General features: G+C 35.0%; 3 protein-coding genes across 4 annotated transcripts; 2 read left to right on the top strand and 1 right to left on the bottom strand.

Moving 5' to 3' along the window:
- The first annotated feature begins 1,224 nt into the window (after positions 1-1,224).
- On the top strand, positions 1,225-5,159 carry LOC104104017 (protein CYSTEINE-RICH TRANSMEMBRANE MODULE 4-like). 2 transcript variants are annotated; one of them, XM_009611999.4, is made up of 4 exons: positions 1,225-1,316; positions 2,551-2,716; positions 3,424-4,798; positions 4,882-5,159. In XM_009611999.4, exons 1-3 carry the CDS (start codon positions 1,286-1,288, stop codon positions 3,467-3,469), a joined length of 243 nt encoding a protein of 80 aa, XP_009610294.2. In that variant the 5' UTR covers positions 1,225-1,285; the 3' UTR covers positions 3,470-4,798; positions 4,882-5,159. The 2 variants fall into 2 exon arrangements, with proteins under 2 accessions (XP_009610294.2, XP_070033235.1); XM_070177134.1 differs by having other exon boundaries at positions 4,877-5,159.
- Positions 4,703-5,159, top strand: LOC104104016 (uncharacterized). Its single transcript, XM_009611998.4, has 2 exons — positions 4,703-4,798; positions 4,882-5,159. Exons 1-2 carry the CDS (start codon positions 4,703-4,705, stop codon positions 4,996-4,998), a joined length of 213 nt encoding a protein of 70 aa, XP_009610293.1. The 3' UTR covers positions 4,999-5,159.
- Positions 5,160-19,828: 14,669 nt separating this feature from the next.
- LOC104104015 (gamma aminobutyrate transaminase 3, chloroplastic) lies at positions 19,829-26,306 on the bottom strand. The gene is made up of 18 exons (XM_009611996.4): positions 26,115-26,306; positions 23,811-23,935; positions 23,422-23,506; positions 23,273-23,345; positions 23,086-23,183; positions 22,901-22,993; positions 22,671-22,744; positions 22,519-22,557; positions 22,355-22,443; positions 22,194-22,270; positions 22,026-22,100; positions 21,573-21,704; positions 21,400-21,487; positions 21,227-21,305; positions 20,839-20,929; positions 20,669-20,747; positions 20,467-20,582; positions 19,829-20,100 (listed from the first exon to the last, which is right to left on the bottom strand). The coding sequence occupies exons 1-18, from the start codon at positions 26,166-26,168 to the stop codon at positions 20,026-20,028; spliced, it is 1,542 nt and encodes a 513-aa protein (XP_009610291.1). The 5' UTR covers positions 26,169-26,306; the 3' UTR covers positions 19,829-20,025.
- Between the last annotated feature and the right edge of the window lie 1,648 nt (positions 26,307-27,954).

Genomic DNA, 27,954 nt, shown 5'->3' with positions numbered 1-27,954 from the left:
TTTTAGATTGAAACTCGAGGAAGAAGACATAAATAAATTGTGTGTATTTTATTGTTAGGTGTATAAACGACATACAAAATATATCCAACTAACATAATTGTAATATAAGTTGTAGTTTTTTTATCGAATTATGCACAAAAAATTATACACAAGTTATATGTAAATTGTAGTTTTTGACCAGATCTATACAATAAAAAATTATATTAAAGTTATATATAAATTATAACTTTTGACCAGATTTATATATCTTGTAAAGAACTTTGGTTATTTTTGTAAATAGGAAAACCTAGTTAAACTTCGGGTAAATATTGTCCTAATTTTGTATATGTACAAAACAAAAATCCCTTTTTGGAATCCGTTGCAATTTGCAAGTATTCATTGAATAATTTATCGCCAAAAGCTAGTTTTTCTGCCTAGAGATTTTGCCATATCTTTTGATGATGTGGTATTGAGGTTCAAATTATTTGGAAAAGGGGTCAATTTTAAGGAGGCCATTTTAATGATTAAGTTGATATATTCCCGTGCCAAAGGAAGAAAATACAAACATTTAATTTCGAACTTTATCCACTGATAGTATGCGAAGAAATTTTGTAATTTTAAGTAGTTATAATAGGTTATCTGTACACATTTGCTATTGATAGTTAGCTGTATTTGTATAACTTTCTTATAACTTAGTTGTGTAAAAAGATCTTCGTCCTAGGAAAGTTAAACTCATAATCTAGATCGAGTAAATGGCCAAAACTTTTTTTTTTAAAGTTATTATTATTATTATTATTATTATTATTATTATTATTATTTTAACTTCAATAGCTTGAAAACGCGTTTCTTACCACTTATGTATTCCGGTCAGTACCATTACGTAATGAAGGCGAAATGTCAATGAGTTATCTTCTTAAACAATAATTAATGAAACGTTAATTAATGCAAATTAAATTCTGAACCAGCTTAATAAATTCTCATTAAAAACTAAAACGACTTTAAATTGAGATTAAGGAAGAAGTGTAGTAGTTTTGCCGTTTGGCCTGCATATTCTTTAGAGCCTTAACAATTTGGCGTTTTTCTTTTGCTTTATACTCTAATTGTTAACTTCTACTCGTACAATATCTTTCCTTTATTCTATCCAAACACTTGTCTTGTTTATCTTTCTTCAAAAAGAAAAATTAAAATCCCTATTCCAACATCTATATATACATTCATAGCCAACTAGTTTATGTATATATTTTTGCCAAGAAGAACATCTTCTCTTTATTGATATTTAGCGTCTTATTGTCATCCTTTCTCGAGCATGAGTAACTACAATAACAACCAGTCTCAAGGTGATTTTTCTTAAATTAAGATAATACTCATTCTCAATCCACTTATTTTAAATTTTGGATTCGCCTATATTTTTATCGCTCTTTCATATTTTGATTTTAGTAGATCAGTCGAAGATAGTGATCAGTAGCGAATCTAGAGCACGACCTTTTGGTTTAGATGAGCCTCGTGCCTTTCGTATACACCCTATATATTTACATACAGTGGCGAAATCAGGAATTTTTCGAATATAAAATATAATTTTTGACCTATATACTCAATATAATTTTTTATTACAAAGTATAATTTTTCGATGAAAGATGTTCGGTTGACCCCCTTTCAATGTAGACACTGTATACATATAATACAACATATATATCAGTGGCGGACCCAAGTGGTGGACAGCGGGTTCAACTGAACCTGCTTCACAAAAAATAATACTGTGTATATGTATAAATTAAGATTAAAGTTATGTAAATTTATCATAAATATTTTATTTGAACCCACTTGATAACTACTATTTTACTACTAAATTTATATACTTCTAAAATTGAACCCGCTTGCACAAAATTCTGGGTCCGCTACTGATATATATAATTAAGGAAATTCACTAATTATCCGTAAATAACTTACCCCATTCAGAAGCGGATCCAGGATTTAAATCCTATGAGTTCAACTTTTAATGTTTTTAGCATTGAACCCATTATATTTTTAAAATTATTGGTTCATATCCACTATTTTTACAATTTTAATAAATTTTTACACTGCGTCGAAAGTTATAAGTTCAATTGAAAAATGTTAGTTGTTCACTACATCCGCCTCTGACCCCATGAGGGGCGAAGCTACGTTCCATCAAGGGTGGTCAACTGATCATCCTTCGCCAGAAAATTATACTCCGTATAAGGTAAAATATTACTTGTTATTGATTAAAAATAGACTTTGAAAAATGTTAGTTGTTCACTACATCCGCATCTGACCCCATGAGGGGCGAAGCTACGTTCCATCAAGGGTGGTCAACTGATCATCCTTCGCCAGAAAATTATACTCCGTATAAAGTAAAATATTACTTGTTATTGATTAAAAATAGACTTTGAATACCCTTACATAACCCACTGACAAAGGTTTGAACACCCTTATTAAATTTTCTAGCTTTGCTACTGGACCCCATTATTATAGTATATTAACTTGAGGTTCCTTGAGAACCCATAAATTTGGATCCGCGTATGATTGTAATACGTTTTCTTGAATAATTTTCAGGAACTTATCCTCCACCAGAGACTGCTTGTCCATATCCGCAGCAGACTCAGGGTGCTTACGTGGCTCCTCCGCCGCCGGCTGGTTATCCGACGGGAGAGTACGGTCATGGAAATTCCTCCGTTCCGGCCAAAACTCAGACCAGGGGCGACGGTTTCTGGAAAGGATGGTAATTTAGTACCCTAATCATAACTATAGCTTTCTTGTTTCTTTGGTATTGATTAATTATTATATAGTTGTTTGCTAGTATAATGTTACAACCAGTTAAAAGATAATGATAAGTGTATATATATTAAATCCGTAAATCTATATTATATATGCGTATAGGAAATACGGCACAATTATACTTATAAGGTAATTATAGAAAAATTTCTATAATGAGCTTTATTTGTAATATGATAGGAGTAAAAAGAACTAACCTCCTATAATAGGTTTAGCTACATTAGACAGCCAAAAAAGTTTTTTTATGAAAACCAAAAAAAAGGTTGTTTGGAAAATGATTTCTACTGATTTCAAAATAACTGCTTATCCAAATAAATTCAGCTAAAAATTATTTTCTAGATAAACTTTTCAAAATTATTTTTCTAAAACATGCCTATAAGGTTGTTATTCAAATGCCAAGAGCCACAACCTTAAATCCCATCAAGTGAAATTTTACATAGCTTTTGTTAGGTTACTCAAAGAAAAATCACAGGGCTTTAAAATTTGGGTTTATTTATCGATGATATTGAATTCATTGCTTTCGATTTGAATTAACTATATATTTATATGTATAGTTAATAAGATTATTGATTATTCGTTCTAAATCTACGGACTCTAAATTCATCTTAGCAAGAAAATTCATGTGTGAACAAAATTATTGGTATGATGTTGCAGTTTTGCTGCATTGTGTTGCTGCTGTGTGTTGGACGCTTGCTTCTAAGGACTGATAGAAGACTGTTTTACCGAGCTTGGATTTCTTTTTTCTTTCTTTGTTTCAGTTATATTTTCGGTTTGTTTTGATAAAGAACGTTACTTTTCATTTACTTTCCAAGAAAAAACAAGAAAATAGAAAGATAATTGGTTCAAGTATACTTCATATCTTCATAACAAAATTGAACGAATGCTTTGAAGTAGTGGAGCTGAACCCTGAATCTTGCACATAACATGGTCCTACTAGTATTCCGAATGGAGATAGCGTATTAGATATGGGTTCGGACAGATTTAATATATTTTCCGAAGATCCTATACTTGTATTAGGAAATTACATGTATAAATATTTAATTGGAAATTCAATAACCAAAAATGATTATGAATTTAATGACAAGTTCAAAACATAAATTTCAATTGTTAAGAATTACTAATTAATTAGGTGTGTCAAATGGGTAGGATCGGTCAAACTAAACGAGTTGGGTTACATGAACATTCATTTTCGTAGAGAGTAACTTAACTTTATTACTATAAAGTCACTGAATTGAAGGAGAGGCCTGACGTAACTGGTAAAGTTGCTGTCATGAGACCAGGAGGTCACGGGTTCGAGCCGTGGAAACAGTCTCTTGCAGAAATGCAGAGTAAAACTGCGTACAATAGACTCTTATGGTCCGGCCCTTCCCCGGACCCCGCGCATAGCGGGAGCTTAGTTCACCAGACTGCCCTTTAAAGTCACTAAATTATTTATTGTACGGAAAAGTCACTTAAATATAGGTAAGTAAATAAAAGCCAATAAATTATTTTTTTATAATAAAAAAATCACTCAACTTTATCCAAGTATCACAAAAAAGATAATAGGAGAAAAACAAGGTTATTTTTCTAATATAATATGTACGCAAAGTTGAGTAATTTTTTGGCTATAGAAAATAATTTATTGACTGTCGTGATAATTAAATAAAATTGAGTATTTTTTTCGTTGCAGAAAATAATTTAAAGACTTCAATACAATAAAGTTAAAATTGAGTGACCATCCGAAAATTTACCCGGTTAATAAGTGGGGATGTGAGAACTTGTCTCTTTAGGATAACAAGTGGATTTTTGGCCATTACAAGTCCTTATCTAACATTATCTACGAGTACAAATACCTTATCTTATATCATCAGAAAAAGGAAGAAAAAGGGAAACAAGAAATATATCTAATTTAAGCTCAAGAGTGAAAATAAAAAAATAAAAAAAAAGCACAAGAATGGATGCAATTCAACAATTAGGACTTCCAGTACTGGGAATTATAGCAGCAGCAGCTGTTACATTTTATGTAGTCAGCTTTTCAGAGATTAGAGAGGTATTATACTTTTCTTGAACTCTAATAACTTACTTAAAATACTCTGTGTTTATTAATGTTTCATCTATTTTGGGAAAGTGTAGAAATCATTTAGAGATTTTGAAGATGCAGAAGAATCAGAAAGTGGTGGATTCAAGTATGTTAGCTCTAGAGAGAGAAGAGCCAGAAGAAAAGCTGATAAAACAAAACCCAAATCATGAGTCTTAAAACTAGTACAGTCTAGTGATATTGGTGAGTCTCTCGCAACAATGGAAATCCATATTTTTTTTTTCACAGTCCACGATGTAATGGAAATCCATTTTATTTTCAAATATGATTCTATGTACTCAGCCATATATCCTAATTTTTCTATTGCATTGCCTCTCCCACACACTTAAACTTTTATGTTCCTTTAATTTCAGTTAACCAATTTGGCTGTAAGATTTGTATGAATATGTTGTTTTGTTTGGTATCTCTTTCGTAGTCATTGAGTGAGTTCTAGCCTGAGAGAAGAGTTCAATAAAGCGGAGAGGAATTTTCTAATAGCAGAAAAAGATTTCTAGCAGATTTCCATACAGTAAATCATTTGAATTTTCATGCGCATGAAGTCATGTTGCGTAATGTGATCTTGATAGACATTCAGGGGCTTATCCAATATAGTAGTTGCTGGTTCATTTGAAGTTTGAAGTTTGAACTCATAACTTTTAGATTAGACCCGTAATTATCTATATAAATCCATTGAAATTGTTAAAATATTGAATTATGATCGTATAACTCAAACAAGGTGATAGGTTTTGTAGTTGAAACCCGACTACTGCACCTACCAAATTAAAATTTCGGATCCGCATGTTGGGAAAATAAATCCCCACAGAAATAATATTCACGGTATATGATTGTAATAAATACGGATTACTAAAATACAGTAACCAACAATAATAATAATAATAAGAGAAACAAGGACACTGAGATTTTTACGTGAAAAACCCTTCTGAATAAGGGAAAAATCACGGTCCGAGAGGAGCAACTGATTTCACAATAACAAGGATTTTACAATTTATGGTACCTAGTAAAATACTCCAATACCACTACACACTCAAAAGAAATAACCCTCTTTTGATTTTTCACCTCACTACAAATATTGCTCAAACTCTCTATATATTTCCTTATAGGGTATTTTGCTTCTTACTATGTAAATCACTCTCTTTCTCTCCGTTTGGTGTATCTTTAACTGAATCAGGAGTTATTTATTTATAGACATCCAATACTCCTTACTTGCATCATGGATGACATCATCATAATGTAAATGTCAAAGTTTCACCTTGTGAAAGCAATGAAAAATCCGACAACTCAAATCACATTTCCTGTAGATTTGGCAGCATGGTACTTTATGCCAAAGGAAGTTGGTCTTCCTTTCTCATTCATGGGATGGACCCCAAAATCTCCCCTTCGAGTCTCATGCACCTGAAGGGGGTATCTCCAGTTTTTCATATAGAATTCATGCTGACAAGTTCTTTGCATAGCTCGAACTTGTCTCTTGGTATTACCTTGGTCAATATATCCACAAGATTTTTACTCGTGTGAATCTTCTTGACCTGCTCACGAATCCAATGATATCTCACATCGATATGCTTTGTTCTTGCATTGTACATGGTGTTCTTGCTCAAGTCTATTGCACTTTAACTGTCACAATAGACGATATACTCTTTTTGATGAAATTCCAGCTCTTGAAGAAACTGCTTGAGCCATACCATCTCATTGCCAGCTTCTGTAGCGGCAATGTACTCTGCTTCAGTTATTGAAAGTGCAATGCACTTCTGCAATTTAGACTGCAATGATATAGCTCCCTCTGAAAAAGTAAATAAATATCAGGTAGTGGATTTTCTATTATCAGTATCACCGGCCATATCAGTATCGGTATAGCCCTTCAAGAATGGATCTGATATCCCAAAACACAAGTATTCATCTGAGGTTCCTTTTAGATACCTAAATATCCACTTCGCAACTTCCCAATGTTCTTCTCCGAGATTATCAAGAAACTTGCTAACATTACCGACATCATGAGCAACATCAGGTCTGATACATACTATTGCATACATCAGTCTCCCGACGGAAAAGGGATATGGATTTTTATCCATACTTTCTCTATCTTCATTTGTTGTAGGACACATTGTCTTGTTTAACTTCATATGACTATCAAGAGATGTGCTAACTGGTTTAGCCCTCATCTTGTTGAAGCGTTTAAGCACACGTTCAGTGTACTTCATTTGTGACAGCAACAACTTTTGATTTGTCCTATCTCAGACAATATCCATTACTAGAATTTGTCGTGCTGGACCCAAGTCTTTCATGTCAAATGACTTGGACAAATCGTCCTTCAACTTGGCAATCAACTTCTTGTCTTGTCCTACAATCAGCATGTCATCCACATATAACAACAAGATGATAAAGTTATTGTTAGAGAATTTCTTATAATATACACATGAATCTGAAAAAGTCTTTGTGTACGTTTCACTTCTCATGAATAAGTCAAACTTCTTATACCACTGACTTAGCGCTTGTTTCAGCCCATAATGACTATTATTCAACTTGCACACCATGTGTTTCTTCGCCTTTACTTCAAAACTTTCTGGCTTCTCCATATAGATCTCTTCTTCCAAATCTCCATGCATTAACGCATCCAACTGCTCCACTTCAAGATCTAGGTTAGCTGCCAAGTTTAAGATTGTTCGAATATAAGTTATTTTGACAACATGTGAGAAAATTTCATCAAAAATAAATACATTTCTTCTGTTCGAAACATTTTACCACAAATCGAGTTTTGTATCTGATCAGCTTGCCATTTTTATCTTTCTTGAGCTTAAAGACCTACTTGCACTTGAGCGGTCTGTTGCCTTTTGGAAGTTCAACCAGTTCGTACGTGCCATTCTTCTGTAGAGAATTCATCTCTTCTTGCATGGCTTCCATCCACTGGATTTGTTCCGGATGAGATAACACCTCCTTTAAATTCTCTAGCTCCCCCTCATCAGTGACGAGGATATACTCTGAAGAAGGATACCTCGTGGACTCCACCTTCTCTCTTTCAGATCTTCTCAAAGGTTGTTGTCCTTCTTCTTGTTGTCGTTTGACGAGCGCAAAAATATTACGACCCAAAATTCAACTAGTCATGATGGCACCTAACCCATCCCGTTAGGTAAGCCAATTACCAACTAACAAATTTTAATGATAATTATTAAAGCAATTTAAGTGAATAAAGATCCTGATCTTATACAATCCCCAAGAACTGGTAGTACAAATCATGATCTTCTAAGAATAGAGTATACAAAACAGAAATAAAATAAATACACAGTCTGTTTGAATAATATATAAATAGAGCTTTTATAAATCTAAGGCTACCCTGAACAAGAGGCAGCTACAACAGGAACGTAGGTACATCTTCAAATCTCGCAACCATCGAGCACAGCAACAACAACAGCCAACATCTGCACGCAATGTGCAGAAGTATAGTATCAGTACAACCGACCCCATGTATTGAGTAAGTAACAAACCTAGTCGTAGGTTGAAAGTAGTGACGAGCTTCCACCAAGGTCGGGTCCAAAATCAATAGTCCATAACAATCCATAATAACATAAAGCAAATAATACCAGAAGTAACTCAGGGATAAAATAATCATCCAAATAATGATTTCAAAAATAGTAGTTCTTTCTTTCAAATACATCAGTGAAAACTGAAATCGTTTGCCGAAGTTGCCAATAATACGAATAGTTTGAAAACAATAAATTTCTCCAAAAATCTTTTCAATAATAAATAATATGTTTCATTTTCCTTTCAGATAACCCGTGTAAAACAAATGCATCACTATGCCCATCTGTCAAAATGTGTGAGAAATCATGAATGATGTGATGTTGTACAGCATGAGGAAAGATACATCTTTATGCCTGTATGTCATGTGTGCATGCCAATGCGATGCAACTCAGTGATAAAATCATAAACAGCCCCTCGGGCAGAACATTACTCATATACAGCCCCTCGGGCAAACCTCACAGTCACTCGTGCCACTCGGGCATACCTCACAATCACTCTTGCCTCCCAATCACTCAGCACTCGGCACTCGAACTCAGTAGGTACCTGCGCTCACTAGGGGTGTGTACAGACTCCGGAGGGGCTCCTTCAGCCCAAGCGATATATCAAGCCTAATCATGGCATAAATCACTCAGGCCCTCGGCCGATATCAAACATGTTGCGGCGTGTAGTCCGATCCCATAAATATACAACATGCTACGGCGTGCAGCCCGATCCCATAAATATCCTCACAAATCAGACCCTCGGCCTCACTTAGTCATCAATCTTTCCAGTCTCTCGGGTTCATAATGTCATGAAAAATAGCCCAAAATGATGATATGATGTATCAATAAATAACAACAGAGACTGAGATATGATATGCAATGAAATAAAAATGACTGAGTATGAATTTTAAATTTAAAATAAATAATTCACAGCAATATGACCTCTAGGGGTCCCAATAATACTGGCACATAGCCTCAACATGATTTTTAATATGCTTTTCAGCTCAATATCTTTAACTCATAAAACTGCATGGAAAATGCCAAGATTATTTAACTACAAATTCCACATAAATAATTATGTCACAATTTCTATAGTGCACGCCCACACGTCCGTCACCTAGCATGTGCGTCACCTCCGAACAATTCACAAAATATATATATTCAGGGTTCATACCCTCAACTCCAAGATTATAAGAGTTACTTACCTCGAACAGGCCAAATCCAATGTCGAGCAAGCTAAGCAATGCTCCAAAAATTTCATTCGGCATGTATCAACTTCCAAACGGCTCGAATCTAGTAACAATAATTTGACTCAGTCCACACAATTTATAAGAATTAATTCCATATCAAAACGCTAATATTTTTCATAAAATCCGAAATTACGCCCCAAAAATTACTTGTGGGGCCCATATCTCGAAATTCGACAAAACTCACAAAATAAGATAACCCATCCAATTATAAGTTCAACCATACTAATTTCACTCAAATCCGAGTCCAAATCGGTATTTAAACTTGAAAAATTCGTTTTGTGACATTATAGAAATTTTCTTCTATTTCTCTTGAAGATTCAATAATCTTACACCAAATATGAAGATTAATTCATGGAAAATAATCACAAGGGAGTTAAGAACACTTACCTCAAGTTGCGTGAAAAATTTCCTCTCCAAAATCGCCCAACCCGAGCTCCAAAATCCGAAAATGGGTAAAATTGTTGAACCCTCGAATTTAAGGTTCTGCCCCAGCGATTTTCGCATCTGCGGACAAGATTTGCGCACCTACGTATTCGTTTGTGCGAGCAAAATATCGCATTTGCGGACTCTACTCGCCTGCCCAGTTTTCGCTTCTGCGCGCATCCGTCCGCATCTGCGCTCACGCAGGTGCGAAATTTTCCCTCGCACCTGCGACCAATGCCTCAAAGCCCTCTCTCCGCATCTGCGCTCCTTCTCGCGCAGGTGCGATTGCGCACCTGCGAAGCATCTTCCGCACATGCGCACCTCGCTTCAGCGCACCCCTGCTCGCACCTGCGACTACTTTTTCGCAGGTGCGATAACACCAGAAGGCTTCAGTTCCAGCAGTCTTCCAAATTCAAAAATCAATCCGTTAACCATCCGAAACTCACCTGAGGCCCTCGGGTCCCCGTTCAAACTTACCAACAAGTTCCATAACATAATACAGACCTACTCGAGGCCTCAAATCATATCTAACAACCTCAAAAATACGAACTACACACGGATTCAAGCCTAATAAATTTCCAAATTCTACAAACGACGCCGAAACCTATCAAATCACGTCCGATTGACCTCAAATTTTGCACACAAGTCAGATTTCACACTACAGACCTATTCAAATTTCCGAAATCGGATTCCAACCCCGATATCAAAAAGTCAAACCCCCGGTCAAACTTTTCGAAAATTCAACTTTCGGCAATTTAAGCCAGATTCCACTACGGACCTCCGAATAATTTTTCGTATATGCTCCTAAGTCCAAAATCACCATACGGAGCTATTAGAATTATCAAAATTCGAATCTGAGATCGTTTACACATAAGTCCGCATCCGGTCACTATTTTAACTTAAGTTTTAAACCTTGGAACTAAGTGTTTCAATTCCTTTAAAAACCTCACTGGACCCGAACCAATTACTCCGGCAATTCACACAACAACTGTAAAGTACAATTTGAGAAGCAAATGGGGAAACAGAGTTGTAATATTCAAAACGACCGGCCGGGTCGTTACATTATTGTGCTCGCTAATCAAAGATAATATAGTATAATATCGTATCCACAAGGATTGGATTTAAACAGTATTATCGTAGTTTGTAGCTAGATTGCTATTCAGGAAGATCAAAAGTTGAGTTTATATAATTAGTAATCTAAAATCTACAGCTATTGACTAATGACAATCGCAACAAAGGTAAGAAATGGAGTTATCAATGGGAGAAAATATGGGTTGATAGGATAGGTGCAGGATAATTGTTTGGGATCTAATTCTAGATAATTCACTTCTAATGTTCGAGTGAGTCTTTCGAATTCACTTAATTATCTGTACAAATGTTTAGTAGAATCTCCTCTCTCGATTAAGTCTCAACCTTACAATATGAACCAATTTAAGCTCGGTGAAGATATGCAAAAATTCGTAATGGATTGGTCTTTAGGATAACCCCTTTCGATTATCCTCCTACCTAGGTTTAATCAAGGATTCAACTAGCCTCTTTCGATTACTTAGAAGAATCTATGAACTCAACCAACAATATAGTACAAATATATCACAAGTTATGCCTCTTTCGATTACAAGAACAAGTGAACATAGATGTAATTGAATCTTCCAAAAACTATTCAAATACATAAATATAGAGTTATAATTCATAAACAACCATCAATACACCAAATCCATCAAAACCCAAAAGGTTCTATTCCATAGACATGGAGGAGTTCTTCACAAATGAAACAAAAATAGAGGAAAACATAAATATAATCCAAACCCGGATTTAAGTGAGGAAGGATGGATAAAATCCTTATGCTCTTGCTTCTCCTTCTTCTCCTAAGCTTCCCTAGGTCTAAGGTATGTCAAAAGTGTGTCAAAAATGGTGTTTTGGGGTATTAAATCCGCCCCCAAAATGAAAACGGACGAAAATACCCTTTTCTTAGCGAAATAGGACTCTTCCCGGACAGGACATGCGCGACCGCGCACCTGGTCGCGCACTTTGCATACCATTCTTCCCCAAGTGCGCGACCGCACACTTGGATTATAAAAGTTGGGAATTTGAGAAAGTGTAAAACATGAAATTTGTAGCTCTTTTAAATATATTTCCAATGATATATTGTGGAGTCCAAACGGAGTTCCGAGCAAAAGGTTATGTACATTTTACTGGATACTATACAGTATGCCTGCTCGATTCTTCGTTTCATTCCACTATCATCCGTTGATCCCCGAACTCGATTCCTACTTAATCCTTGGGCTTTTACTCATACTTCAAAGCTCCAAAATAGTATGAATTCATGCCACGGCATCTATATAGCTCGGAATTACTCCTATAGAGCATAAAACACACAATAAGTGCAAAACACGCCTAATTAAAGCTCAACATAAGAAAAGTGTAGTGAATTAGAGTGCAATAAGCGACTAAAACACGGGATTATAGCCTACCATCAATACCACACACTTAAACCATTTCTCGTCCTCCAGCAATCAGCTACACTTCATAAAGACATGACCTTTATAAACAACTCTCCTAACTCATCACACCAAGAATATTAGAAAAGATTAAGCACATGACTGTAATATCCTCGCCTCAAGAGTTGATTAAACAACACCACGCATTTTTCACAACCTGCTCACTTACTCTAACATAGAGGTCAATAACATTACCATTCCTTCATGAATCAAGTGCCCTCACACAAGAATAGAGAGTAGTTCCACAAACAATAAAGTTTAAGAATAATTAGGAACTCAAGATAGGAAGAATTCTCTCACTCTCAGAATAACATTCACGTGCAACAAAAGATGTACCATAAGCTTTCCCGTAGTGTACTACTCTATTAATTGAGCTTATTCAGTCAAGGATCAAGTAGGACTTTAATTGGTTGTAATGTAGGCTGCGGGACGGGTATGATACATTTGGATATATTGACTATACCTCCCAGAGCACTTTAATACATACAATTGACTGTTCAAAACCCCACACTTATGTCAAACCATAACTCCACCTTCATATCAATATACATTAACTTCCTACTTCTTTAAGCACAATTACATCAAGTAACCACTATCAAGGAATATTTTTCACAATCATACACTTATTTTTTTCTTTCTTTTTCAATTCAAGTGGCTCTTTCTTTTTCAAAATAGTGCACATTTCTCCTTAGTTCAATAGTTCCACTCAAAAGCCAAACCAACCACCCCACACTTCAACTTTTACAAAGTTCATATAATTTCAAGTGCTCACGAGATGTAAATGGTTCAAATAGATGGTCAATTCAAACAAATGGGTAAGGCTTGTAACGTGGTTGCCAAAGAAACAAGATTATAGGCTCAAATGGGATTAAATAAGATAAATAACAATTTGGTGGGTAAATACATATATCTGGATCAACAAAGAAACGTCTATATCACTTTCAAGACTGAATAAAATTACTATTTCGCTTTGCAAACACACGGGGCAAGTTCTAGACATCAAATGCAATACAAAGAATGCACGAAACCTCACACATATATGGCACATAACTCACTCGGAATCGGACTCATCAAGACACTCTAATCAAAGTTAAGATCGTACAAGTTAAGATGCTTATACAAGAGTCAAAAACTGAGCCTAAGCGTCACAACTAAAGTACTTATTATGCTCAAGGCATAATGAAGTCAAGAGATATTGCTTTCATTTAAAATCACAGCACAAGGTTTTCTACTCCTAAAAAATATTAACTACACCTGGTTCAAATAAAACCCTTGAAAAAGAACTGCGGCACAAAGAAAAATTTATTATACTACCTAAAGAAAAGAAAGGAAAAAAAAAAGAAAATATATATATATATTAATTTAAAATTTTCAATCAAAAGAAACGAAAACACACACAAGAAACGAAAACAACAGTTAATTACATATTTACATCCCCACCCTACACTTTAAATTGTGGCATGTCCCCATGACACAAAAATAAAAAGCAAGAGATAAAGAAAACTCCCCTGGACTTTTTTCGCTTTCGAGAACTTGTGAACTCCACCCCTAATTCTGAATGCATTTTTTGATTTCGCTCCTCGGGATTCATTATGGAGCTCATCAGGCCAAAGTCCTTTAGGGATATTTGAAAGACCCGCTCTTTTATTTCTTTCTTGGCCTCATTTTGAGCGGAGGATTGTTCTTGTAGGATTATCCTTAACTTGTTTCTGCATTCATTTACAAAATTAATCCATGCATATTCCTGTAAATTACCATAAACAAAATCCACATGATCAAGTTTAAAGTAAAAAAATAAAGAGGAAAGGTCATGTGAGCACTCCTCTAGTAAGTCAAAGACCATTTGTTCCACATTTTCTTCTACTAAAAATTGCAATTATGGATAGGTGGATGGGGGGGTTGAACTCTTCTTGTATTGTTTCATAATCAACCAAAGCCTCATTTTCAATCATTTCAGTTGAAACAGAGTCCTCTTGCAGAGTGGACAACTCTCTCTGTAGATGTTCATCATCTCGGGTAGGCTCATTCTCACCGGGTATCTCCTCCATATATTCACCATGACAATGCAATGAGCTTTCTGAAAGTATACTTATTATTTGACCCACTTGCATTGTTAGGTTGTTAATGGCTTCACCATTTTGTGTAAATCTCTCTTCCACCTTATTTATGAACTTGTACATAAGCTCTTCTAAACTACCATTCTCAGCTTGAGGTGGTTATCTCACTTCGCTTTCATTCCAGTCATAATAAGGGTATTCATCCCAACCAGAGTCAGAATTGTACCCATGTGAATCCTCATACCTGTACGGGCTAGAGACAAAGTGAGAGTGTTCAAAAGATGAACCATAGGAAGAATACCTACCTGCTTGACAATAAACCCATAGATGATTTTCACTGTATTTAAAACACATAGCAGATCGCTGCCATGTTCAACTTCTTACTCTTCAACTATTTTCTTAGGCTGGTTGTACTCCATCTTCACATCATTTAGATTTCAATAACAAGAATATGCACTTCAAGATTTCTTCAACAGAAAAAGAATCTTGAAGAGAAGTTAACCAAACAAACTAAAATAAAAAAAATAAAAAATTAAAAGCTAATTCCTGAATTAGCACTACAAACTACTTCAAACACCATTGATTTCCAATCCCCGGCAACGATGCCCAAATTTGACGAGCGCACAACACACACTTAAATTGTACTCGCTAGTCAAAGATAGTATAGTATAATATCGTGTCCACAGGGATTGGATTTAAACAGTATTATCGTAGTTTGTAGCTAGATTGCTATTCACGAGGATCAACAGTTGAGGTTTATATAATTAATAATCTAAAATCTACAGCTATTGACTAATGACAATCGCAACAAAGGTAAGAAAGAGAGTTATCAATGGGAGAAAATATGGGTTGATATGATAGGTGCAAGATATTTGTTCGGGATCTAACTCTAAATAATTCACTTCTAATATTCAAGTGAGTCTTTCGAATTCACTTAATTGTCAGTATAAATGTTTAGTAGAAACTCCTCTCTCGATTAAGTCTCAACCTCACAATATGAACCAATTTAAGCTCGGTGAAGATATGCAAGAATTCACAATGGATTGGTCTTTAGGAGAATCCCTTTCGATTATCCTCCTAACTAGTTTTAATCAAGGATTGAACTAGCCTCTTTTGATTGCTTAGAAGAATCAATGAACTCAACCAATAACATAAATATATCACAAGTTATGCCCCTTTCGATTACAAGAACAAGTGAGCATAGATGCAATAATTAAATCTTCCAAAAATGATTCAAATACATAAATATAGAGTTATAATCCACAAACAGCCATCAATACACCAAATCCATCAAAACCCAAAAGGTTCTACTCCATAAACATGGAAGAGTTCTTCACAAATGAAATAAAATAGGAAAAAATATAAATACAATCCAAACCCGGATTTGAATGAGGAAGGATGAATGAAATCCTTGTGCTCTTGCTTCTCCTTCTTCTCCTAAGCTTCCCTAGGTCTAAGGTATGTTAAAAGTGTGTCAAAAATGGTGTTTTGGGGTATTAAATCCGCCCCCAAAATAAAAACGAACAAAAGTACCCTTTTCTTAGAAAAATAGGACTCTTCCCGGACATGACATGCACGACCGCGCACCTGGTCACGCACTTTGCACACCATTCTGCCCCAAGTGTACGCCCAATGCGCGACCGTGCACTTGGTCACGCACCTGGGTTGTATATGTTAGGAATTGGAAAAAGTGTAAAACATGAAAGTTGTGGCCCTTTTAAATAGCTTTCCAATGATATATTGTGGAGCCCAAACGTAATTCTGAGATAAAGGTTATATGCAGTTTACTAGATACTGCACAGTATGCCTGCTCGATTTTTTGTTTCGTTCCACTATCATCCGTTGATCCCTGAACTCGATCCCGACTTAATCCTTGGTCTTTTACTCAGACTTCAAAGCTCCAAAATAGCATGAATTCATGCCACAACATCTACATAGCTCGGAATCACTCCTACATGGCATAAAACATACAATAAGTGCAATACACACCTAATTAAAGCTCAACATAAGTAAAGTGTAGTGAATTAGAGTGCAATAAGCGACTAAAACATAGGATTATAGCCTACCATCATCGTTGCCCTTCTTCCTCCTCTTGTGGAACAGGATGCCCCCTGCTCATCAACCTCTTCATCTACACCTTTCGTGTGCCATTCTTCACCTGTGGAAGGATTACGTACATGTACTGTAGGAGTAGTAACAAAGTTAGTAGCTGTACCGTTATCATTTTTGGTATTTGTTGATTGATCACTATAAATCCCGACCACATATTCTCTGAAGATCACATCTCTGCTTTTGATAATCTTTTTCCTTTCTAGGTCCCACAATCTGTAGCTGAACTCTTCATCTCCATAACTGATGAAGATATATGCAATATCTTTGTCATCCAACTTCGTTCTCTGCTCCTTCAGCACATGTGCAAAAACTTTATATCCAAACACTTGCAGATGGGAGTAGGACACCTCTTTGTTGGTCCAAACTTTCTCTGGAATGTCAAACTCCAATGGAACTGATGGACTTTTGTTAATTAGGTAATAGGCTGTGCGAGCTGCTTCACCTCCAAAATGAATTAGGTAGTTTTGCTATTTTGAGCATACTTCTCACTTTTTGGACAATGGTGTGATTCATCCTTCAGCTACACCATTGTGTTGTGGGGTTCCAGGAACTATCTTCTCATGTCTGATTCCATGGCTTGAGCAATAGTCTTCAAACTCCTTTGAAGTATACTCTCCTTCATTGTTTGTCCTGAGACGCTTCAATTTTTGACCTGTCTCCCTTTCCACCAGAGCATGGAATTTCTGAAAAACTTGAAATACCTGGTCTTTTGTTCTCAAGAAATAAACCCACAATTTCCGTGAAGCATCATCGATAAATGTGAGAAAATATTTGTTACCTCCCATTGATTCTATATCCATTGGACCATAAACATTAGAATATACTCAATCAAGTATATTCGATTTTCTTCCATGAGTTGCTTGAAACAATACCCTGTGTTATTTTCTAAATAAACAATAATAACAAGAATTTGCAGTCCTTTCTCACTCATATGGCGCAATCTCCGGTGCCATAAATCTTCAGGCGTATCATCTACAGCCGCATGCAATCCATCTTCACATATTTCTACGGTTGTCTTGTACAACGTGTAGGGAGCAACTCCTTTAGAAATCACCAATGATCCCTTGGTGAGTCTCCACTTCCTATTAGTGAAGTGATTCTCATACCCATATCGATCTAGAGCGATCCCTGAAATCAAATTTATTCGCAGATCTGGTACGCGCCGCACATCTTTTAAAACTAATGTACATCCCACATTTATCTTAATACAAATATTGCTAATCCCTACAATCTTTGAGTGACTGGTATTTCCCATCTTGACCATCCCAAAGTCTCTTGCTTTGTACATACAAAAGAATTCTCTTACCGTTGTGGCATGGTACGATGCTTCTATGTCAACCACCCATTCTGACTCTTGGCTTGCTAAGTGCATTCATTCTTCCTCCTTGTGAACGAATAGAACTACTCAATCATCATTGTGCATTACAACAACTGTGTTGTCATTATTCTTCTGGCCACTGCTCTCGCCTCGACCTTTCTTTGGGTACACTCTTTTGAAGTGACCGGGTTGACCGCATATGTAGTAATTTCTACCATTTGACAAGTTCCTGGACTTTCTACGAGCTTTGGATTTATCACGACTACTCGATGCTCTGTAAAAACTTCTTCCTATGTTTTCCATAATAGGAGCCTGCCCCTGATTTTCGGGCTTCTTCCTCATCTTATCATTGAGTAGGATGGTTGATGTGACCTCCTTTTAATCGATGGTATCTCAACCATGCAGGATGGTTGTTGCCAAATTATCATAGGAAGATGGCAACGAGTTTAGAAACATGATAGCCTTATCTACTTCAGTGATTGTTTCTTCGACGGTTGCCAGCTGCATGATTAATCCATTGAACCTATTTAAATGGGACAAGAAATTTGTACCTTCACTCATATGGATGGCATAAAGTTGTTATCTCAAAACAACTTGTTTAATAAGGATTTGGACATGTATAGACTTTCTAGTCTTTTCCAAATACCACATGTACTATTTTTATCCCTGACATTATTGAGTACTTCATCGGACAAGTGCAGTCTGATCGCACTAGTCGCTTTCTTATCCATGTCTGCTCAATCCTCGACTTTCATGGTTTCCGACTTTGCCTCTTTGCCATCTAGTGCAATATCTAACCCTTGTTGGATGAGTAGGCCCTTCATTCTTCTTTGCCATATTGAGAAACCGTCATTACCATTGAATCTTGTTACTTCATAATTTACTCCTGACATTTTTCTTTTCGTCACAAAGTAAAATTGACTGTAAATAATATTTCTGTTAATGAGCAGAATATGTGCTCTGATACCAATTGTTGTGAAAATAAATCTCTATAGAAATAATATTCACGGTATACGATTGTAATAAATGTGAATTATTAAAATACAGTAACCAACGATAATAATAAGAGAAGCAAGGACATCGAGATTTTTACGTGGAAAGCCCTTCTGAATAAAGAAAAAACCACAATCCGAGACGAGCAACTGATTTCATTATAGCAAAGATTTTATAATTTGTGGTACCGAGTAAAATACTCCAATACCACTACACACTCATAAGGAATAACCCTTTTTTGATTTTTTTTACCTCACTACAAATACCGCTCAAACTCTCTATATTTTTTCTTACAAAGTATTTTGCTTCTTATTCTGTAAATCACTTTCTTTCTCTCAGTTTGGTGTATCTTCAACTGAATCAAGAGTTATCTATTTATAGACGTCCAATACTCCTTGATTGCATCATGAATGACATCATCATAATGTAAATGTCAAAGTTTCACCTTGTGAAAGCAATGAAAAATCTGACAACCCAAGTCATATTTCCTGTAGATTTGACGGCATGGTACTTTATACCAAAGGAAGTTTGTCTTCCTTTCACATTTATGAGATGGACCCATACCACCATTATAACAACTAATCTAATTTAGGTGTACAAGTTGAGTCAAGTTTTAGGGTGGTGTTTTTGTATTATCCCATAGAATAAATCCTTCTTGTCGTATTATAAACTTGTTAAAGGGAAAATCTATGAAATGCAGATTTTCCTATGAGACAAACTTGTCTATAAGGAAAGCGATCTCCTTCATATTCTGGAGCAGAAAGTTGCAGAATACATTACTACATGCAAAATTGCAACCGCATTAGATAGATGAGTGCAACTTGAAAAGCATAGAAATAAAGAAAAGTTGATGTAGATTGATCTAAGTATGATAAATCCTCTAAATATATACAGAAGATTTCCCAGCTAGTCTGAGATACGAGCCTGGTTATTGATTTATTTACATTCGAACTAATTAGAGTGGCCTAATAGACTTTGATTTCAATTGGACTTGAATTTTCCCCCCTTTTTTTCAATCTTTTTTCCATCAGCTTTTACTTGTTCTGGGACTTGAGTTCTTCAACTCTCTTTTCAGTATCCTTAAGTGCTTTCCCATATTTGACTATCAACTGCAAAAACAAGAACGATTTTACTCGATCTTCAAATATCAAGAAACTACTTAAAAATATAAGAAAAATTGAGATAAAATCCAAAGAAACGAACATTCAAATACAAATGTGATGTCAAGTTCAGGGGCGTAGGCACCTTATCTCAAGTGGTGTCATGTGCCATCGCTTCGCCAAAATTTTTCGAAAATATGTATGTATAAATAATAAGAAAAATGAAAATATTGGGTATAAATATAGAAAAAGACACCATTTGTCGTTATAGTGATATATTTATTTGTTCACTTCTACAAATATTGACACCGCTTACTCGCCAAGTTGTTGGAATATTTCAAACAAGTATAGAGTTATCCTTTTTAAGGAACATACCTCATCAATTTCTTCTAAACTCAAAATATATGGAGGAGACATCATTATGTTATCACCAGCAACACGTACCAACATCCCGTGTTTCTCACACTGTGCTCCAAAATATGCACCAATACCTGAGCAAAGAACGAACAATTTGTCAAACTGAGCCTAGAGTTTAACTTAATCTCAGATTAGAACGAATTAAAGAACGAAAGCATACCCCATTCAGGAGGAAAAGGATCATTAGGAGATTTGTTATCTGTAAACTCAGTACCATGTAGCAAACCAGTTCCCCTTATCTGAAAATCAGAACAAAAGGTAAGAACGGATAAAATAAACCGAAAGTAATTAAGGCGTTTTAGCTGGCTTCTACAAAGAAAATTACTATACCTCCCCGATTATGGGACTATCAGAAAATGCTTTCAAACCTTCTTGGAACTTTGGTGATATTCTGTTTACTTGCTCGATAATATTTCTTTCCCTGAAAATAATTCGACTCTTTTCAGTGCAGTAGGTAAGCACGACATGCAAGAAAGAAAACTACTGTTTTTGACATCATTAAGCAGTGATTGTTAAAGGTAAATTAGATGAGAAAAAATATAACAACAACCCAGTATAATCCCACAAGTGGGATCTGAGGAGAGTAGTGTGTACATAGATCTTAACCTTACCCTAGGGATAGAGATGCTGTTTCCGATATACTCTCGGCTCAAGAATATGGGGAAAAAAATTTAAAACATGTTTTTAGTCCATACTAGAAGGAGAAAAGATTGCATACTTGTAGATCTTTAGTGTTTCCAAGGCAACCGCACACGAGACAGGGTGTCCAGAGTAAGTAAATCCATGTGAAAATGTACCTAGTTATAGAAAGAAAAAAGAGAGAGAGATGAATTATATTTGGTTACCAAGAAGAGAGGATACTATATTCTATCGAATGGATAATATGCTCACCAAGTTTGTTGCTTTGAGAATTTATGACATCAGAAACTTCAGGGCTTACAAGGACTGCGCCGATTGGCATATATCCAGAAGAAAGCGCCTGAAACCAGAGTGAAAGAAGGACAAACTGAGAATCCAAACATAAGTTGTAATTTGCATAGATTGGATATAGTTAAAAAATTTACCTTTGCTACAGAGACAAGATCGGGTTTAATGTTGTACTTTTCACAGCCAAACATTGTCCCGAGCCTTCCAAATCCACATATGACCTCATCCGCAATGAAAAGAATGTCATACTTCTTGACTACAGCTTGGATCTAAAAATCAGTAGGATGAAGTATTGTTTCAGCTAGTTATATATAAGCATAATACCTAGTAAGAAACTAACAATTAACTATCAAAATTACGAATAAAACAGGAAGTGTAGTTGAAAGGTTTATAATAGCAGTAAGTTCTTGCAAAGACTATTATGTTGAGGAACCCCAGGAATTCCTAATGAAACATAAAAGAAAAGGTGTTGGTTTTTTTTTTTGGGGGGGGGGGAGGGGGGGGGGAGGAGTTGCCCGCCCGCATAAGAAAAAACACTTGTTGTCATTTATTCAGCAATGTACCAGCTATCTTGTGAAGGAAAAACTGACCTTATAGAAATAGGTTGCCGGAGGAGGTATGACACCTCCTGCCCCCATAACTGGTTCGGCAATGAAAGCAGCTATCTATAGGTGAAACAAGTAATATTAATCAGCATCCATTCACCATCTATGACGCAAAGAAAACACGATAAGTGATAAAAGTAGATAGAAAGTTACTGTTTCAGGCCCCTCTTTGAGTATAAGATTTTCCAAATTATTGGCCAACCTTGTCGAGAACTCCTCTTCCGTCTCACCTGACATGCAACATTTTAATAAATAGGTAGTTATTTAGACCGTATATGATCAGTATACGATAGGAGATAAGGATAAATAAATACCTGGCAAATGATAGCGCCAATAATGAGGGCAGTCAGTGTGCAGAACAAATGGAGCAGGCAAATCAAATTTCTGGTGTAATGCAGGAATACTGCAAAAGAACAATATTAACAAAAAGAATACTTGAAAGAAGTAAATGATTAACCAGAATAGAAAAGCATATTACCCAGAGAGACTGGCGGCAATGAGAGTAGATCCGTGGTATCTGTTTGAAGGTTACAACAATGAAGATTTTGTAAGCCAAAGGAAATACAACAGAACACACACACACATACACACATAAAAAAAAAGGAAGCGGGAGTTGAGAAATCAGATTACGATTTTGTTCGAGCAATAAATTTCTTTTTATCTGGCCTCCCAAGCGCATTGTTGTAATACCATACCAGCTTCACCTACAGATTGAAAGCATCAAAAGTTACTTAATGTCCTGACAATATAGACATGCAAACACAAACTTGAACAAAAAATAAAATTATCCTATCAAATCCCCATTAAGTCTGAGCAGCAGCTAGAGAATCTATTTAAATGTTGAAGGCAATAAACAAAACCTGAGTGTCATTAGCTTCTGATCCGCTATTTGTGAAAAAAGCTTTCGCCATTTTATTTGAAGTAAACAAATCCAGGAGCTCCTTTGCAAGATCCTATATGTTTGAAAATAAATTCAGCTTGTGATCGAAGTAAAATGAGATTTCTCTTCTTTCTGGATAAGGCCACTACTGAGAATTTGCCATACCAAAGAAGGTTTTGTGGTACGATTCCAAAACGAATGGTAAAAGGGCAACTCATTGAGTTGTTTGGTTGCAGCGGCAACAAGACGAGGCTCATTTCCCCCTACAATAATGTGTAACAAGACATCTATGAGTTAAATATTTGGAGGAAAAAGTGGTACACAATAATAGTGCACTAAGTATTGTAAGTACCTAAAGCTGTGCACCACAAACCAGCTAGAGCATCAAGATACTTCTTCCCGTTTATGTCGTAAACATAAGAACCCTATGACAAACCGGACAAACGTTAAGCACAGCAGAAGTTTCTTAAGTTGACGGCCAAAGAAAGACACAAATCTAACCTCGGACTTTTGTATAACTAAAGGATCCACATCAGTAGTCTGCCACCCGGCAGTGAAGGGGGCCAACATATCATGTCCTTTATATCTGAAAATGTGAAGACACTTTGGTTACTCACAAATTTGTATACTTGTTTGACGGTTCGTTCAGACAATATACTGAGAACAGAATTCCTCTTCTATAATCAACTACTCCCTATATTTAGAAACAATTTAACACTGAAATTCTCATCCACACAAATGTATAAGGCTTGTTTTACACAAGTTTCAAAAGTCTCTCTTTCTTCTTTTGAACTCCGTGCCCAGTCAAACATGGCTACAAATATGTGGAAGTACTAAATGGTCACTATCCGGATAGAGATCAAGCAATAGGAAAGGAAAACAAGATTTACCCTCTAATGTCAGCTGATGAAATATCATTCTTCAGAGATGTTTCAGTGCTACTCCATCTGACCTGTATAGGATCGCAAACGATTTGTTTCTGCAAATTGCTAACAGCAGAAATATGGGAACCGACCTATAAAACACAATAAATTAATAACCACAACAAAATGGAAGATTGGAGAATATGATAGTACTGTTACATAAATGCTGTTACATAGAAATTAGTTTCATTAGCTGTTAGAATCATGCAACTAAACAAGACATCAAGTGGTAGCATAAGATGACAATTCTCACAATTTAATATTTTACATACCAAAAGGAGAGATTGTTCAACAACTATGAATTATGATGAAGGCCATAAAACAGATTGTTTAACATGCCAAACAGTATATTATAGCTGTGTAATTTTCTCAGGAAAATCATGAGAGACAGTTATGTAAACTAATTAAGATAATTTTTCTTTAAAACAAACAGTAAATGACCTGATTCACTGTCAATTGTGCCACATTGTCCAAAGTGAAGTGCATGACAAAATCGTCCAGATTAAATGTACAATTTGGATTTGAGTTCAGCACCTCTCTTTGATATTAGACCATTGAAAAAGGCAAAGGGTTTTGAATTTCAGGCCCAAGAGTAGTAAAGGTCCAATTTTACCCCTCTTTTTTTTTTAAAAAAAGAAAATTAACCAAAATAACCGCCTACCAACCCGTTAAACTAATAATAACCGGTGAAGGTATAATATATGCATAATATATGTATAATCAATATATAAATTTATGTATATGACTAGAAAATATAAATAATGAATATAACCAGCTATTTGTGTAAAGATCCCCTTTTTAAATGGTGGTTTAATTATTGCAGCCCATCTAGTATTTGTTGGACCAGGTGACATACACAAATAGCCCTGTTTGCCCATGAGCAAAACTTCAAGTTTAACGAATGTTGTACCTTGCTTGTTGCATAAGCAACACTTTTAACTTTTGACCTTAAAGTTCTGCTCATAGGGCAAGCGGAGGTCAAAAGATAAAAATCACTATTAAAAGTGTCATATTTCTGCAATTTTTTTATGTTCGACCTAGAGGATACCGGCTCGATATCCTTCTCAATTGCTCAATTTTGTCCTTCATTAAATTTTAGGTTCATTCATACATTTACATTAGCAACTCGTTTCGTATTCGTCCTTTTTATTAAGGAAGCTCCATCATAAAATAGAAAGATTTCACGTGTTCAAATTCTTCGAGAAAAAATATTCAAATTTACGTCTTAATCTGTTTGCTATAGTTTAAATTACCCTCAAGGTGGTGCTCTGTTAGGAGTCCAAGGTAACAACAGATTTTTTTCTTAACGGTGAGTAATAAGACCAAAAGTGTAACGAAAGGTCAAGTTGCTCAATTTAAGATAGCAAACAATAATATTCACCATTTTCAGTTTGACTCTCAAAATCAAATAAAAATTCACTTTGACTTAAACAGAAAAAAAAAAAAAAAAAAGGACAAACAACCTAAGCGGAGAGAGATCACAACTATAAAGTAGAGGCGGATCCAAAATTTAAATTTCATGGATTCACTATAGAAATCATTGCATTTTAACTTTTATTGGTTCAGAACTTATAAATTTATATATTTGAAAAAATGATCATGTATAGTCGCTCTCGAAATAATAACCAATATATATATATATTTTAGTATATATATATACATTTCTGTATGTTACATACAAAAGCTACCCGATGTAAATAGTTTTAGCCGCGATCTAAAAGCTATCTTTGCCCTATATATTTCGTGTAAAGATTACTAGGTTCATTAAAAAGTTAAACTTAAACTTGTTGGAACTACTCTGCTTCTGCTTGGAACTTGGAAGTAATCCCAACAAATATGACTATTAACCCTAGGAAAAACAACTAAACTAAGCTTCAAGAATACTCAGAATATTATCTTAAAATGTGAAGAATGTTAAAAACCCAAAAAGAAGGTGGTAATTCTCAAGGGGGGGAAAAAAAAAAAAAAAAAGGTAAACTTCACAAGACAACACACTCAAAAAACCAGAAGCACATAGCAACAGATACTACACGTTTGAAGTACAAGCACCTACCAAAATAAAAGAAAGAAGCAAAATAATCAAGAAATGAAAATATTGGAGCTTAAATGCAGCAAATATTGTTATAATCAAGAACCCCATTTTCCCATAACAAATGAAAAAAAGGGAGGGAAAAAAACAAGAACTTCATTTCACATAAAAATTTAAAATTTAAAAAAAAAAAAAAACCAGAACCCCATTTCCCATAACAAATGAAAGGTTATAATACAAACCTGGTTAGTGGCTGCTATGATCCCAGATCCAATTAGACTAGTAATCTTGGCCATTAATTCCCCTTTAAATTTCCTTAGGAATTATAATTATAATTATATATACCAAAAACCTCCTTTGTTCTTTGTTCTTTCTTTCTTCAAGCTATAAGATTTATGTTAAACAAAGCATGCAGAAAGTTGAAGAGAACAAAGAACAAAGAAAGGAAAAAACAACTGACAAGTGACAACCAATGACTCAGCTGTCTTGTTAAAATATGGTATAGTAATGACATATATATAAAGACAAAATTTTTGTAATGTCACAATTCCCTATTCATCGGACATTCAACCAATAATTTTAATTTTTTAAGGCTGTGATATTTTTGGGAAGGAAAAAGACCACAAGTTTACTGTTCATTGAATTTGGTCACTAATCATGGTAAAATTCGTATATAACACAATGGCCTAAAGTGCGGTTAAATTTTTTTTTATAAAAATTGCAGGGATCCTAGGTTTTTACCAATGATACTATTTTACAAATGAATCTACTTCAAAATCCTAACACAGAGACACTTCTCATGCATTGTATCTGGTCATTAATTATGGGTAATTGTTTTTGTACTAACACAAAAGCATAAAGTACAAATAAATTTTAGTTAAATTTGCATGGATCAAAAGTTTTCACCAGACAATAAATTAAGAATTGGAAAAATTACGCGATATGTCAAATATATATAATGTATTTACCATTCGCAGCTATACTTTCAGTAATTTTACTATTCGTAATTATATTTAAATTTTATAGCAAATTCATAAAATAAGAAATTAATTATTTTGAATTGAAACAAGGGAGCAACAAGCTCTCGTAGTTGAGTTGGTTAGAGTGCTCATCTAGTTAGTAGAGGTCTTGAGTTGGACTCTCAATAAGAGCATTTTACTTTTATGTATTTCGTCTTGGTTGTATTCATACATGTTTTATTTTTGTATACACTCCTATATACAATTGATATATGTTGTATTTGTTGTGCTACGAATGGTAAATAGGCAAACTATAGTGATTTATGAAAACTAAGTTTTATGCACTAATAAAGCCAAAACATATACACAATTAGATTACTTAAATCCACAAGCAAATATAAAATCATTCATCATATGTCGTTTTTCTGGGACAATATATCGTAAATGGATTTAATTATGAATATCAATACTAGGAGTTTTTTTTTTGTTGTTGATTAAAATCATTCTTTCTCTCTCTCGCTTTTCCTCTTTATATATATATATGACTTTTATAAGGTGCTAGTTAAATTATTACTATATCTTTACGCTTATCAACCTGGGCCTAGGCCTGGACATAACATGGTACCCGATGCCTGATTGCATGTAACCGAGCGAACCAAATGGCTAGTTAAATCAACATGTGATATTATAATATACTAAATACGGAAGATAAACTAACACATGTTGATACACTGAAAGTTTGAATGATATAAGTCAAAGTGTAAAAATACTAGTACAAGTTTGCAACATATATGTAGCCAACATTGCTTAACATGAAAAGCCTGCGACTCTGTCTAACTGTTATTCTAGTCTATGAAGCTTCTAATGAAGTACTGAAAATAATAACTGTAAATCTGAAAGACTGTAAAGTAATGATAATGCCTCGAAAGAACTGGGGTCACCAAATAGCTGGTACGAGAATCCTAGCGCTCTTAATCGTCAACCTGTAAATCGTTAACTGCATCGTGAGATGCAGGCACGGGGCGAAAGGGACGTCAGTATATTTGAATTGCACCGGTATGTAAAGCAACTGAAAAAATAATATAAATACTAAAACTGAAATGATAATTGATACTCCCTCCGT

Source organism: Nicotiana tomentosiformis, chromosome 6, assembly GCF_000390325.3.
Source record: "Nicotiana tomentosiformis chromosome 6, ASM39032v3, whole genome shotgun sequence".
NCBI lineage: Eukaryota > Viridiplantae > Streptophyta > Magnoliopsida > Solanales > Solanaceae > Nicotiana > Nicotiana tomentosiformis.
This window is presented reverse-complemented; position numbering and strand designations above follow the sequence as displayed.